General features: G+C 37.6%; 2 protein-coding genes across 2 annotated transcripts in view; one reads left to right on the top strand and one right to left on the bottom strand.

Annotated features, from left to right (window-relative positions):
* The window catches only part of LOC136840002 (WAG22 antigen-like), a 13,931-nt gene extending 8,770 nt beyond the window's left edge, over positions 1-5,161 (bottom strand). The window contains exon 1 of the mRNA XM_067106283.1: positions 5,028-5,161. The gene's annotated coding sequence lies outside the window, so the exon portion shown is untranslated. The remainder of the gene's footprint in view (positions 1-5,027) is intronic.
* Positions 1-6,046, top strand: part of LOC136839931 (uncharacterized) — a 6,139-nt gene extending 93 nt beyond the window's left edge. Inside the window, exons 2-6 of the mRNA XM_067106206.1 lie at positions 189-294; positions 937-1,155; positions 2,036-2,142; positions 3,465-3,596; positions 5,046-6,046. Coding sequence (XP_066962307.1) covers positions 201-294; positions 937-1,155; positions 2,036-2,142; positions 3,465-3,596; positions 5,046-5,204 — 711 coding nt within the window. The 5' untranslated portion in view covers positions 189-200 and the 3' untranslated portion in view covers positions 5,205-6,046. The remainder of the gene's footprint in view (positions 1-188; positions 295-936; positions 1,156-2,035; positions 2,143-3,464; positions 3,597-5,045) is intronic.
* Positions 6,047-12,507: the final 6,461 nt, after the last annotated feature.

The raw sequence follows: 12,507 nt of genomic DNA, 5'->3' as shown, positions 1-12,507 counted from the left end.
TGGCAATATATTTGGAAGAATTGATATATAGCCTATGTATTTAGATAGACATATATACATGCTTAAAATACACCACCTGTTCTAAGACAGAATTTGAAACATACCTAGTCTTAAAGAATAAAAGCAATTTCAACCACGTAAAAATAAAGAATATACGAACCACTCCTATCGCCATTTCGCTCCAACAGGGGATTACCAAGATGGCGCTGGTGGTGTTTGCATCTCTGCTTATCTACATTGGCTGTACTTCAGGTATTCCAGCTCTGGCGCTCGCGAGCGGCGTTTACTCGGCTGGTGAGTAATTTTTGTAACGTTGGTTTCAAATTTGGTTTTTTTGAGTTTTAATTTGGTTAACGTTCGTTGTTTTGAAAGGTGACGAGAGGGAATTCAGTTTTGATTTTGCCGGGAGGTGGGTGGGTTATGGAATTTTGTTACGTGTTTTTATTTTTTATAGAAAAATTTCTGTGGAATTTGTAAAGGTATAGGCTATATCTTGAAGGTGAAGATGTCTTGGAAAACTAAAAGGTGAAACAGGTTGAGAGGTATATATATATATATATATATATATATATATATATATATATATATATATATATATATATATATATATATATATATATATATATATACATATATATATATATATAATATATATATATTTATATATATATATATATATATATATATATATATATATATATATATATATATATATATATAATATATATATAAATAATCACCGCTTCAAATGCCGCACATGCATATATGTATGTGCGTGCCCAGACGAAGAGAGAGAGAGAGAGAGAGAGAGAGAGAGAGAGAGAGAATTGTAACCCTCTCAATGATAACCACAAACTCGAAATAAGCAAAAAAAAAAAAAAAACGTGATTCCAGCACCATCCTAAAACCTCTCCTCCATCACCCACTCTCCTTCAGGAGGGACAGACGAACCCTGCGCCCCAAGCCTGAGCGCCAGCGAGTGCCAGCTGAGGAGGGCCGAGTGTGGCGTCGTCAACAGCATCCTCCAGGCGTCGGGGGGGCCTATAAATTCGGTGCTGGAATGCGCAGAGATGGTCGGTGTCCCCGTTCATCCGGCATCTTTGCTTCCTTGGGTAAGGTCAGGAATCTGGAATCCAGTGAGTGAGGTCTTTTTGGGTAAGATCTGCTGCTTGTTTTGGTAAGATTAGATTAGGACCCAGAGATTGGGTCTTTTTTGGGTCAGCTTTGCTGCTTGTTTTGGTAAGATTAGATTAGAGCCCAGAGATTGGGTCTTTTTTGGGTCAGATTTGCTGCTTGTTTTGGTAAGATTAGATTAGGACCCAGAGATTGGGTCTTTTTGGGAAAGATCTGCTGCTTGTTTTGGTAAGATTAGATTAGGACCCAGAGATTGGGTCTTTTTGGGTAAGATCTGCTGCCTGTTTTGGTGAGATTGTAGGCAAGGACCCAGTGATTGGGCCTTTTGGGTTTCTAGGTAAGATTTGTCTCCTGTTTTGATAAGAATGTAGGTAAGATCTGGACTCAGTGAGTGGGTCTTTTTGGTCAGATTTTCCGCCTGGTTTGGTAAGATTGTAGGTAAGGTCAAGACCCAGTGGTGGGTCTTTTCGGGTATGATTTGCTGCTTATTTTGGTAAGATTGTGGGTAAGATCAGGACCCAGTGAGTGAGTCTTCAGGACCCAATAAGTGGGTCTTTTGGTAAGATTTGCTGCTTCTTTTGGTAAGATTGTAGATAACATGAGTGGGGTTTTTTGGGTCTCTTGGTAAGATTTGCCGCTTGTTTTGGTAAGAGTGTAGGTAAGATCAGGACCCAGTGGGTTTGCCTATTGTCGACTCAACTGCACCAACAAGTATGTGCAGAGAGAGAGAGAGAGAGAGAGAGAGAGAGAGAGAGAGAGAGAGAGAGAGAGAGAGAGAGAGAGAACATACAACTCTGACAACCCTTTCCAAAACCAGCAAATATATAAAATTTGCATCAAATATATTAAATAAAATTTACCTTAGATATAGTATTTAATCCTCCAATCATTATCGTCACAGGCACAAGCTACCTGACAGGTAACCCACCAAGCATCCTGGATCAAATAGGAGCCGACTCAACAAGCCTGGCTGCTCTGCGCTACTGTACTCTGAATGCTACTGGTCTGGTGAGTCCTCTCTCATTTTGTCTGTATGTCTCTTGGCTAAGGAACTATTTCAAGAATTAGTTTATTGCCTTGGTAGAATATCTAATGAAATATTTCAAGAACTGAGTTATGGATTTGGTAGAATATCTAATGAAATATTTCAAGAACTGAGTTATGGATTTGGTAGAACATCCTATGAACTGTTTCAAGAACTGGTTTATGGACCTGGTGGAATATCTAATGACCTATTTCAAGAACTGGTTTAAGGACTTGGTAGAATATCCTATGAACTATTTCAAGAACTGATTTAAGGACTTGATAGAATATCCTATGAAGGTTTCAAGAACTGGTTTATGGACTTTGATGAAAACTGGGGGAATATTTATTTGGCGACCTTTTCTGAATTTGATTAACTTTTTTTTAGTAGAGAAAAATATTTGTTGGAAGAAAAACATCTCGGTCTTTGCAGAGGTAGTCTGTCTGCAGAGTTTTCTTCTTATCTGACACCTAATTAATTATTTAGTCAATTTATTATGATCATATCCAGAGGGTATAAAGATAATCACCTCTTCTTTTTTGTCAGTAAGTATTAATCCTTTTAGGATATCCACGAATTTCCGCACATTATGATTACCCCAGGATTCTGCAGGAGGCTCTTGGGGAGTATTCCTTTGTCAAATCGGGGTCCCTGGTTGCTCCAGCTAAGACTAGAAAAAGAACAATGTTGTACAAGAGTGGCTTGTGGGTTTCCCCTGGGAAACACCAGAATAAGGACCCATCTCCCTAACTGGGGAACCTAGGCTCACTCTGGAATCACCAGGGGAGTGCCTGTAATAATGATTTTGATCTAAATTAATACTGAAAAAGGTACACAACTTGGCACCTACTTCCTCAGATTCCTTGAGGACAATGGGTCATTTCCACCAGCTACGAAATCACCTAATAATATAACTTACAATAAAATTGGGCAAGCTACAAGACCCTGGAGCCAAAGAGATCCAAAATAGCATAAAGATGGATGGTTGAATAGATCCAGTGCCTTCAGGGAATCACAGAGAGTCAAAGAAGGATCATGTCCCTATGCCAATTTTAGAGTAAATCAAGTTCAAAATTAGAAGGAATCTCTGAGGATTCCGGAGGGAGCCTTGGGACCCCAATCTGGCAGAGTGAGCCCCTTATAGTGCATCCTAGCTCTATTCCTTGGCTTAGTTGGGAGGCCAGTGATCCTAGTTTGACCGAGGAGTCTTCCTCCAGGGAAGAAACTTCAGGAGTTAGGATAGTGCCCATGTGCTTTTAAGTAACTGGAGCCCCAAAGGTTTAGGAGATTAACCTATATCTTCCAGGTCATGGAGAACGGAAAGATCGACAGAGTGGAACTGTCCGAGAGGTTCGAGACTCAACTCTTCTACATGCCCAGCGTGTCCTCTGCCCTCATCGAGGCGGCTGGTCTGTGTCCAGAGCCCGAGGAGTATAAGGTAATGATCCTTTTTCCTAAAAAGCTGAATTAACTGTATTTATTTGAATGTATACTGATGTCCAACAGATGATTGGGAAGGAAGTGGATGGTGTAAGAAGTGGCTGAATTTGATGTTAGTGCTGAGAGGTCGAGGTGAGATGGGAGAGGCGCGTTAAAAGGCGAAAGTTGGATGCACACCATTAGCAGTAAAGCTCGATGGAGCCATAATAGTGGTGTTAGCAGTAGTAACAATTGTGGTAATAGCAGAAGTTGAAGTACTTGCTTAACATAGGCTATGACACTACACTAACTTATTTTTTAGTAAATAATAAATACTGCTGTTCTTCCTTATCGGGTCTGGGCTACATAAGGACATAAGGATGCCTGCCTTTTTTTTAGTGTTATCATGAATGAATAGGCAGGCATAAATTACCTATGAGTAAGATTAGTAAAAGCAATCAAAGACAATAAATCATTGGTGAATGATGGGAGATTAATCTTTCTTATGTCAAAGTTGATGTCCCTGAATCAAAATCACCCACACTTAGCTGTTCACTTTCTCGAACTTTCTCTGGACCCAGTTTTTTCTTTCAGGAGAGAGAGAGAGAGAGAGAGAGAGAGAGAGAGAGAGAGAGAGAGAGAGAGAGAGAGATTTATGAGCAGTTTGGACATAGTTCTAATAATGTCGTAGGTCATAGAAAACGGATTCAGGAGATAAAATCTTTATCCAGCCCAACCCCTAGAAGATTATGATTATTCCTAAATCCTTTCGAGGATTAACAGCAAATAAGCGGCCATCTATTCCAAATCCGGGTGATTTAAATCCCTTTCAATCCATAAAAATAAAATCCAGGAGATTACATTTTAGTCTGTCCCACTGCTTCAATTTGGTTTCCAAGACAATAATTATATCTAAATCCTTTCGAGGATTAACAGCAAATAAGTGGCTACTGATTAAAGAAAATCCTTAAAACCTGTTGATTTAAATCACTTTCAATCCATAAGTACAAAAAAATCCTGTGGATTTCATCGTTAGTCTATCTACTGATTTTGTTGGGTTTCATTATTATGGACATTCCACTTCAAGAACCAGACACAGAAACCTTTATAATCAGCAAAAACGGTAATTTTACCTGTAATTAAATAGCTCATTTCACCTGTAATTACCTCTCCTAGACTGACAGATACAGAAACCTTTATAATCAGCAAAGGAAAGCTAATTTTACCTGTAATTAAATCGCCCATCTTACCTGTGATTACCTCTCCAGGTAGAGACCTTCCTAGACTGACAGATACAGGCTTGTATCATCAGCAAAAAAGCCAGTTTTACCTGTAATTAAATAGCTCATTTCACCTGTAATTACCTCTCCTAGGCTGAGATACAGAAAACTTTATAATCAGCAAAAAAAAACAAAACTAATTCTACCTGTAATTGAATAGCCCACCTTACCTGTGATTACCTCTCCAGGTGGAGACCTTCCTAGGCTGCCTGAGGGCCTCTTGCCTCCAGGCTGGGGTCTCTCTGCCCCTGAGCGCCGAGGACCTCAACCTGACGCCGAAGAGGGACCTGACACTGGCGGCTCTCCCGACGTCAGTCCCGCTGGACAACGCCTACTGGATGATGTGATCTGGAACGCTTCCAGGGGCGACCTGGAGCGAAGGAGGAGAAGGAGAAGGATTATATAAGAGTGGGTGGACGGATGTGAGGTTACAGTGAAAGGCTTTATGTGTCTAGATCAAGTTGCAGTACTAGAACTAGAGAGAACGGAATACATAGGCCTACATGGATGAAAACATTTTTTTCATTATTATTTTATATTTTAATTGATCTTTTTTGTGTATAGAAGAAAGTACGATTGCTTTTGAAAAGTGGAACTAGAAGAACAAGCTTTAGACTATAATTAACAGCACTGGAAAGGATTATAGACATATTAAGATGTATTTCCATTCTTTAAATGAACTTCTGACAAACTTACAACTTCTCACACCTAAAACTTCCTTTTCAAAACATCTCAGAACTTCAACTTCTTCGTGCCTACAATTTTTCAAGACCAAGGCCAAGAAGACGAGGTCTACCCAATTGGGTGGAGTCGCCTCCCACCTGGGGTAACTACGTAGGCGATGACGTATCTTAGAGGTACTACCTGCTCATTAAGGCAATTCACCTGCTGACGCAATAAGCAGGTATACAAAGCTCCGCCTACATGGGAGGATTTGGGGAGAAGTGAGCAGAACTTCTCTTTCTCTTGGCCTTGGTCAAGACTACAAAAAGCAAAGCTCAATAGGGCTCTCTGGTAATTTTTGAAGAGCGGTAGAGTCTAGACTAGAGACCAGGTTAGCCTGTACGTCATGGAATCATTAGACCTACACCACAATCTGCACGTGGATAGAAGTGTAAAGGGTGTAGAACTAACGTGCTGCTACACACTGCGTAAATATACATCGGACAATAAACTAAATGGAAACACACATATTTTATAAAGATTGCCTTGCTGAAAAGTGCTCATTAGACTGTTAATAATCCATTAACTTTTTCTGATTCCTATGCATTTCGTAACGATCTTCTCATCACCGAGAGCAGGGGTAACATTTTAGACAAAAACATCACTAAAAAAATTATTTAAACTGGGGCTGATTTTACACCAGTGGTTCTCAAATTTTTGGCATCGTTACCCCCTGGGGCAGTGGTGTGATAGATCTGATAGATCACCATCGCCCCTACCCCGTTCCTCTTCAGTTATGTGAAGTTATAATATCAAGGAAAGAAAAATATTGGAATGCTTGATTTCTGATGCATTTTATGTGTAAGAAATTCATTTTACTTTTACTCAGGTCTTAAGAAAAGAAAGAGTATAGATTTTAGGCATTATCCCTTTGACGAAAAATTAAAATTAAAGCATTGTTCCTTTTATTATAAATTGGAATTAAAGTACCTCGTTATTAACCCCCCACACCAGAAACGGTTTCATTACCCCACCGGGGGTAATAACCCCCAGTTTGAGAACCACTGTTTTACACCAAAACCACCCCTAATGTACTTGAGACGAACCAACGAGTCGATCTCAGCAATACACATAAACATACACATATATACGAAACTACCATTGCAATATTACTGACAACAGGTTAGCACTGAGCTAACACAAAAGTGGAAAAGGAATTTTCTTACCCTCAATAAACTCCAGATTGAGGAATGGGGAACCCCACTCCACTAGAACTCCGATAAATATGACCTCCACTTCGGGCAGTCTGTGAAGAAACCCATCTCCGCTCACTGTCTGTGATTTGTCCAGACGCGAGTCTCCAGTTTTTCCACAGAGCTGCGACAGAGAAAAGGTGGAAATGGTGCGGAAAGATTATCTTCACCTTAAAGTGGGTCAATTTCGGGAATCTGGTCAACATTAACCAAACGGGGAAGGCAAAAATGGAATGGAATGGAATATTGGATTTTGGCCCAAGGCCAAGCACTGGGACCTATGAGGTCATTCAGAGCTGAAAGGGAAATTGGCAATAAAATTTGAAATGTTTCACAGGAGGAAAACTTCGCAGTTGCACTATGAATCAATTATTAGGAGAGGGTGGAAAATAAGATATAAGAACGAGAATATGAACGGAGGTACAGTAAAAGGAACGAAAGGGCTGAAGTTAAAAGGTTTGAAAGGTGTAACAGGAGGAAAACCTCGCAGGTGCACTATGAATCAATCGTTAGGAGAGGCTGGAAAGTAAGACAGAAGAAGGAGAATATGAACGGAGGTACAGTAAAAGGAACGAAAGGGGCTGCAGCTAGAAGCCAAAGGGACGCTGCAAAGAACGTTAAGTAATGCCTACAGTGCACCGCATGAGGTGTACTGACGGCATACCCTCCTACGGAAGGTGTTCACTTGAAAAAAGCAACAGAGGGTAACAGGATATACAGAAAAAAAACAGATCATGATTAAAAAATCAAATTAAAGAATTAACAAATAAACAGATAAAAACCTAAGCAAATAATTAAAACCTAAGGAGAACTGTTTAACGAAAATATTCAATAACATTCTCGTCTTCGACACAGATCAAAGTCCTCAGTGATCACGGGGGTGTTTCTTGGACTTCCGTCCGTCCTCTCCTTCGTCGAGACGACGAATTTTTTGTCTCATATTATTCTTTTTTAAACCATAAATCCGGTTTGATCGGAATCCGATAAACGAGGGGATTGGAGAACGTTAGAAATGAGAGGATGCTGTGATCCTGGATATATCGTTATTATTATTATTGTTGGTATTATTATTATTCAGACGATGAACCGCATTCATATGGAACAAGCCCACCACAGGGGCCATCATTAAATTCAAGCTCCCAAAAGAATATTTTGGTGTTCATTTGAAAAAATTATTATTATTATTATTATTATTATTATTATTATTATTATTATTATTATTATTCAGATGATGAACCACATTCATCCAAATTAAATGAAAATTCAAGCTCCCAAAAGAATATTTTGGTGTTCATTTGAAAAAATTATTATTATTATTATTATTATTATTATTATTATTATTATTATTATTATTATTATTATTATTATTATTCAGAGGATGAACCCATTCATATGGAACAAGTCCATCAGCGGCCATATTGAAATCTTCATTTAGAAGAAAATAATTGAACAGAATAAAAATTTGAAGGTCATTCAGAGCTGAAAGGAAATTGGCAATAAAATTTGAAATGTGTAACAGGAGGGAAAACTTCGCAGTTGCAATGAATCAACTGTTAAGAGAGGCTGCAAGGTAAGATAGAAGAACAGGAATATGAGGTACAGTAAAATTGAAAGGGCTGAAGTAAAAGGAAAACCTCGCAGGTGCACTATGAATCAATCCAGAAGAAGGAGAATATGGACGGAGGTACAGTAAAAAGGAACGAAAGGGGTTGCAGCTAGAAGCCAAAGGGACGCTGCAAAGAACGTTACAGTGCATAGTGCACCTAGAAATTAGTGTACTGACGGCATACCCCTCCTACGGAAGGTGTTCTTGAAAAAAGCAACAGAGGTAACAGGATATAGAGAAAAAAACAGATCGTGATTAAAAATCAAATTATTAACAAATAAACAGATAAAATTAAATAAATAAAACCTAAGGAGAACTGTTTAACGAACATATTCAATAACATTCTCGTCTTCGACGTAGATCAAAGTCCTCAGTGATCACGGGGGTGTTTCTTGGACTTCAGTCCGTCCTCTCCTTCGTCGAGACGACGAGTTTTTTGTCTCATGTTATTTTTTTTTAAACCATAAATCCGGTTTGATCGGAATCCGATAAACGAGGGGATTGGAGAACGTTAGAAATGAGAGGATGCTGTGATCCTGGATATATCGTTATTATTATTATTGTTGGTATTATTATTATTCAGACGATGAACCGCATTCATACGGAACAAGCCCACCACAGGGGCCATCGAATTAAAATTCAAGCTCCCAAAGAATATTTTGGTGTTCATTTGAAAATTATTATTATTATTATTATTATTATTATTATTATTATTATTATTATTATTATTATTATTATCTTCAGATGATGAACCACATTCATTATTAAATGAAAATTCAAGCTCCCAAAGAATATTTTGGTGTTCATTTGAAAATTATTATTATTATTATTATTATTATTATTATTATTATTATTATTATTATTATTATTATTCAGAGGATGAACCCCATTCATATGGAACAAGTCCATCAGCGGCCATCGAATTGAAATTCAAGCTTCCAAAGAATATTTTGGTGTTCATTTAGAAGAAATAATTGAACAGAATAAAGAATTTAGGCCAAAGGCCAAGCACTGGGACCTATGAGGTCATTCAGAGCTGAAAGGAAATTGCAATAAAAACAGGAGGACAGTTGCACTATGAATCAACTGTTAAGAGGCTTAAGATAGAAGAACAGGAATATGAACGGAGGTACAGTAAAAGGAACGAAAGGGCTGAAGTAAAAAGGAAAACCTCGCAGGTGCACTATGAATCAATCGTTAGGAGAGGGTGGAAAGTAAGACAGAAGAAGGAGAATATGGAAGAGTGGAAAGAAAGGGGCTGCAGCCAGAAGCCAAAGGGACGCTGCAAAGAACGTTAAGCAGTGCCTACAGTGCACCGCATGAGGTGTACTGACGGCATACCCTCCTACGGAAGGTGTTCACTTGAAAAAAGCAACAGAGGGTAACAAGATAAACAGAAAAAAAACAGATCGTGATTAAAAAATCAAATTAAAAATTAATAAATAAACAGATAAAAACCTAAGTAAATAATTAAAACCTAAGGAGAACTGTTTAACGAACATATTCAATAACATTCTCGTCTTCGAGTAGATCAAAGTCCTCAGTGATCACGGGGTGTTTCTTGGACGTCCGTCCGTCTCTCCTTCGTCGAGACGAAGTTTTTGTCTCATGTTATTTTTTTTTAAACCATAAATCCGGTTTGATCGGAAATTGGAGAACGTTAGAAATGAGAGGATGCTGTGATCCTGGATATATCGTTATTATTATTATTGTTGGTATTATTATTATTCAGACGATGAACCGCATTCATATGGAACAAGCCCACCACAGGGGCCATTAAATTAAAATTCAAGCTCCCAAAAGAATATTTTGGTGTTCATTTGAAAATTATTATTATTATTATTATTATTATTATTATTATTATTATTATTATTATTATTATTATTCAGAGGATGAACCCCATTCATATGGAACAAGCCCATCCGGCCATCCCCCAAAGAATATTTTGGTGTTCATTTAGAAGAAATAATTGGCCAATGGCCCCACTGGGACCTATGAGGTCATTCAGCGCTGAAAAGATATTGACAGCAAAAGGTTTGAAAGGTGTAACAGGAGGAAAACAGGTGCACACTATGAATCAATTGTTAAGAGAGGCTGGAAAGTAAGAAGAAGGAGAATATGGACGGAGGTACAGTAAAAAAAGGAATGAAAGGGGCTGCAGCTAGAACTGGACTCTGCAAAGAACGTTAGTAATGCCTACAACTGAGGTGTACTGACAGCATACCCTCCTAAGAAGGTGTTCACTTGAAAAAAAGCAACAGAGGGTAACAGGATAAACAGAAAAAACAGATCGTGATTAAAAAATCAAATTAAAGAATTAACAAATAAACAGATAAAAACCTAAGTAAATAATTAAAACCTAAGGAGAACTGTTTAACGAACATATTCAATAACATTCTCGTCTTCGACGTAGATCAAAGTCCTCAGTGATCACGGGGGTGTTTCTTGGACTTCCGTCCGTCCTCTCCTTCGTCGAGACGACGAGTTTTTTGTCTCATGTTATTTTTTTAAACCATTCCGGTTTGATCGGAATCCGATATTTTTGGAGAACGTTAGAAATGAGAGGATGCTGTGATCCTGGATATATCGTTATTATTATTATTGTTGGTATTATTATTATTCAGACGATGAACCGCATTCATACGGAACAAGCCCACCACAGGGGCCATCGAATTGAAATTCAAGCTCCCAAAGAATATTTTGGTGTTCATTTGAAAATTATTATTATTATTATTATTATTATTATTATTATTATTATTATTATTATTATTATTATTATTATTATTATTATTCAGAGGATGAACCCCATTCATATGGAACAAGCCCATCAGCAGCCATCGAATTGAAATTCAAGCTTCCAAAGAATATTTTGGTGTTCATTTAGAAGAAATAATTGAACAGAATAAAGAATTTAGGCCAAAGGCCAAGCACTGGGACCTACGAGGTCATTCAGCGCTGAAAAAGATATTGACAGCAAAAGGTTTGAAAGGCGTAACAGGAGAAAAACCTCAAAGCAGTTGCATTATGAATCAATTGTTGGGAGAGGGTTGAGGAAAGTAAGATGGAAGAAATCATGAAAGGAGGTACAGTAAAAAGGAACGAAAGGGGTTGCAGCCAGAGGCCATAGAGGCACGCTATTAAGTAATGCCTACAGTGCACCGCATGAGGTGCACTATGAAATCAATAAAACAAAACCAAACTTAAGCTTATAGGGGACAACTCCCCCTTCCAAGACAAAGGAAATTAGCAGAGGCTAAATCTTGGCAAGGTGGTCCACTTAACCCTCCCACCCCCTCCCCCCTTCATAAATAGGACCCACCTGACAGCCGAATCTCGGCGGGAATTGGACAACAGGAGAAGCGGTGGGGGTGGGGGGTGGGCCAAGAATGACACAAACTGGCCCATAGATGCCACAACTGGGCCAGAATCGCCAAGAGGGGTTGGCAGAGAGGACTGGTAGTTGGAAAACATTGGGGAATTATTATTATTATTATTATTATTATTATTATTATTATTATTATTATTATTTTAGGTTAGTGGGCAGCCGTTTCTTGGATGATTTGTTTTGGCAATAATAATAATAATTAATAATAATAATAATAATAATTGGCAGTGGTAGTAACAAGGTATTATTATTATTATTATTATTATTATTATTATTATTATTATTATTATTATTAAGAGATTCACAATTTCGTGAAAAACAATCTGTGTAATAAAAAGTCCACAATTTTACATAGTAATATATTACTATATAATTATGGATTTTTATTACACAATACTATTACTATTATTATTATTATTATTATTATTATTATTATTATAGTAGTATTATTATTATTATTATTATAGTAGTAGTAATGACAATGATAATATAATAATAACAATAATAGATATGAAGTTATTATTATAGCAATATATTATATATTACTATTATTATTATTATTATATTCAGAAGACGAACCCTATCCATATGGAACAAGCCCACCACAGGGGCCACTGACTTGAAATTCAAGCATCCAAAGAATATATATGGTGTTCATTTGCAAGAACTAACAGAAGGTAATACGAAATACATTAAGAACAGATCAGTTGAGAGAAAAGAAAAAATAATTTAAATAAATGAAT

This window comes from Macrobrachium rosenbergii, chromosome 7, assembly GCF_040412425.1.
Source record: "Macrobrachium rosenbergii isolate ZJJX-2024 chromosome 7, ASM4041242v1, whole genome shotgun sequence".
NCBI classification, from domain to species: Eukaryota; Metazoa; Arthropoda; class Malacostraca; order Decapoda; family Palaemonidae; genus Macrobrachium; species Macrobrachium rosenbergii.
The sequence above is the reverse complement of the archived record's forward strand: the minus strand, read 5'-3'. Positions and strand labels throughout refer to the sequence as shown.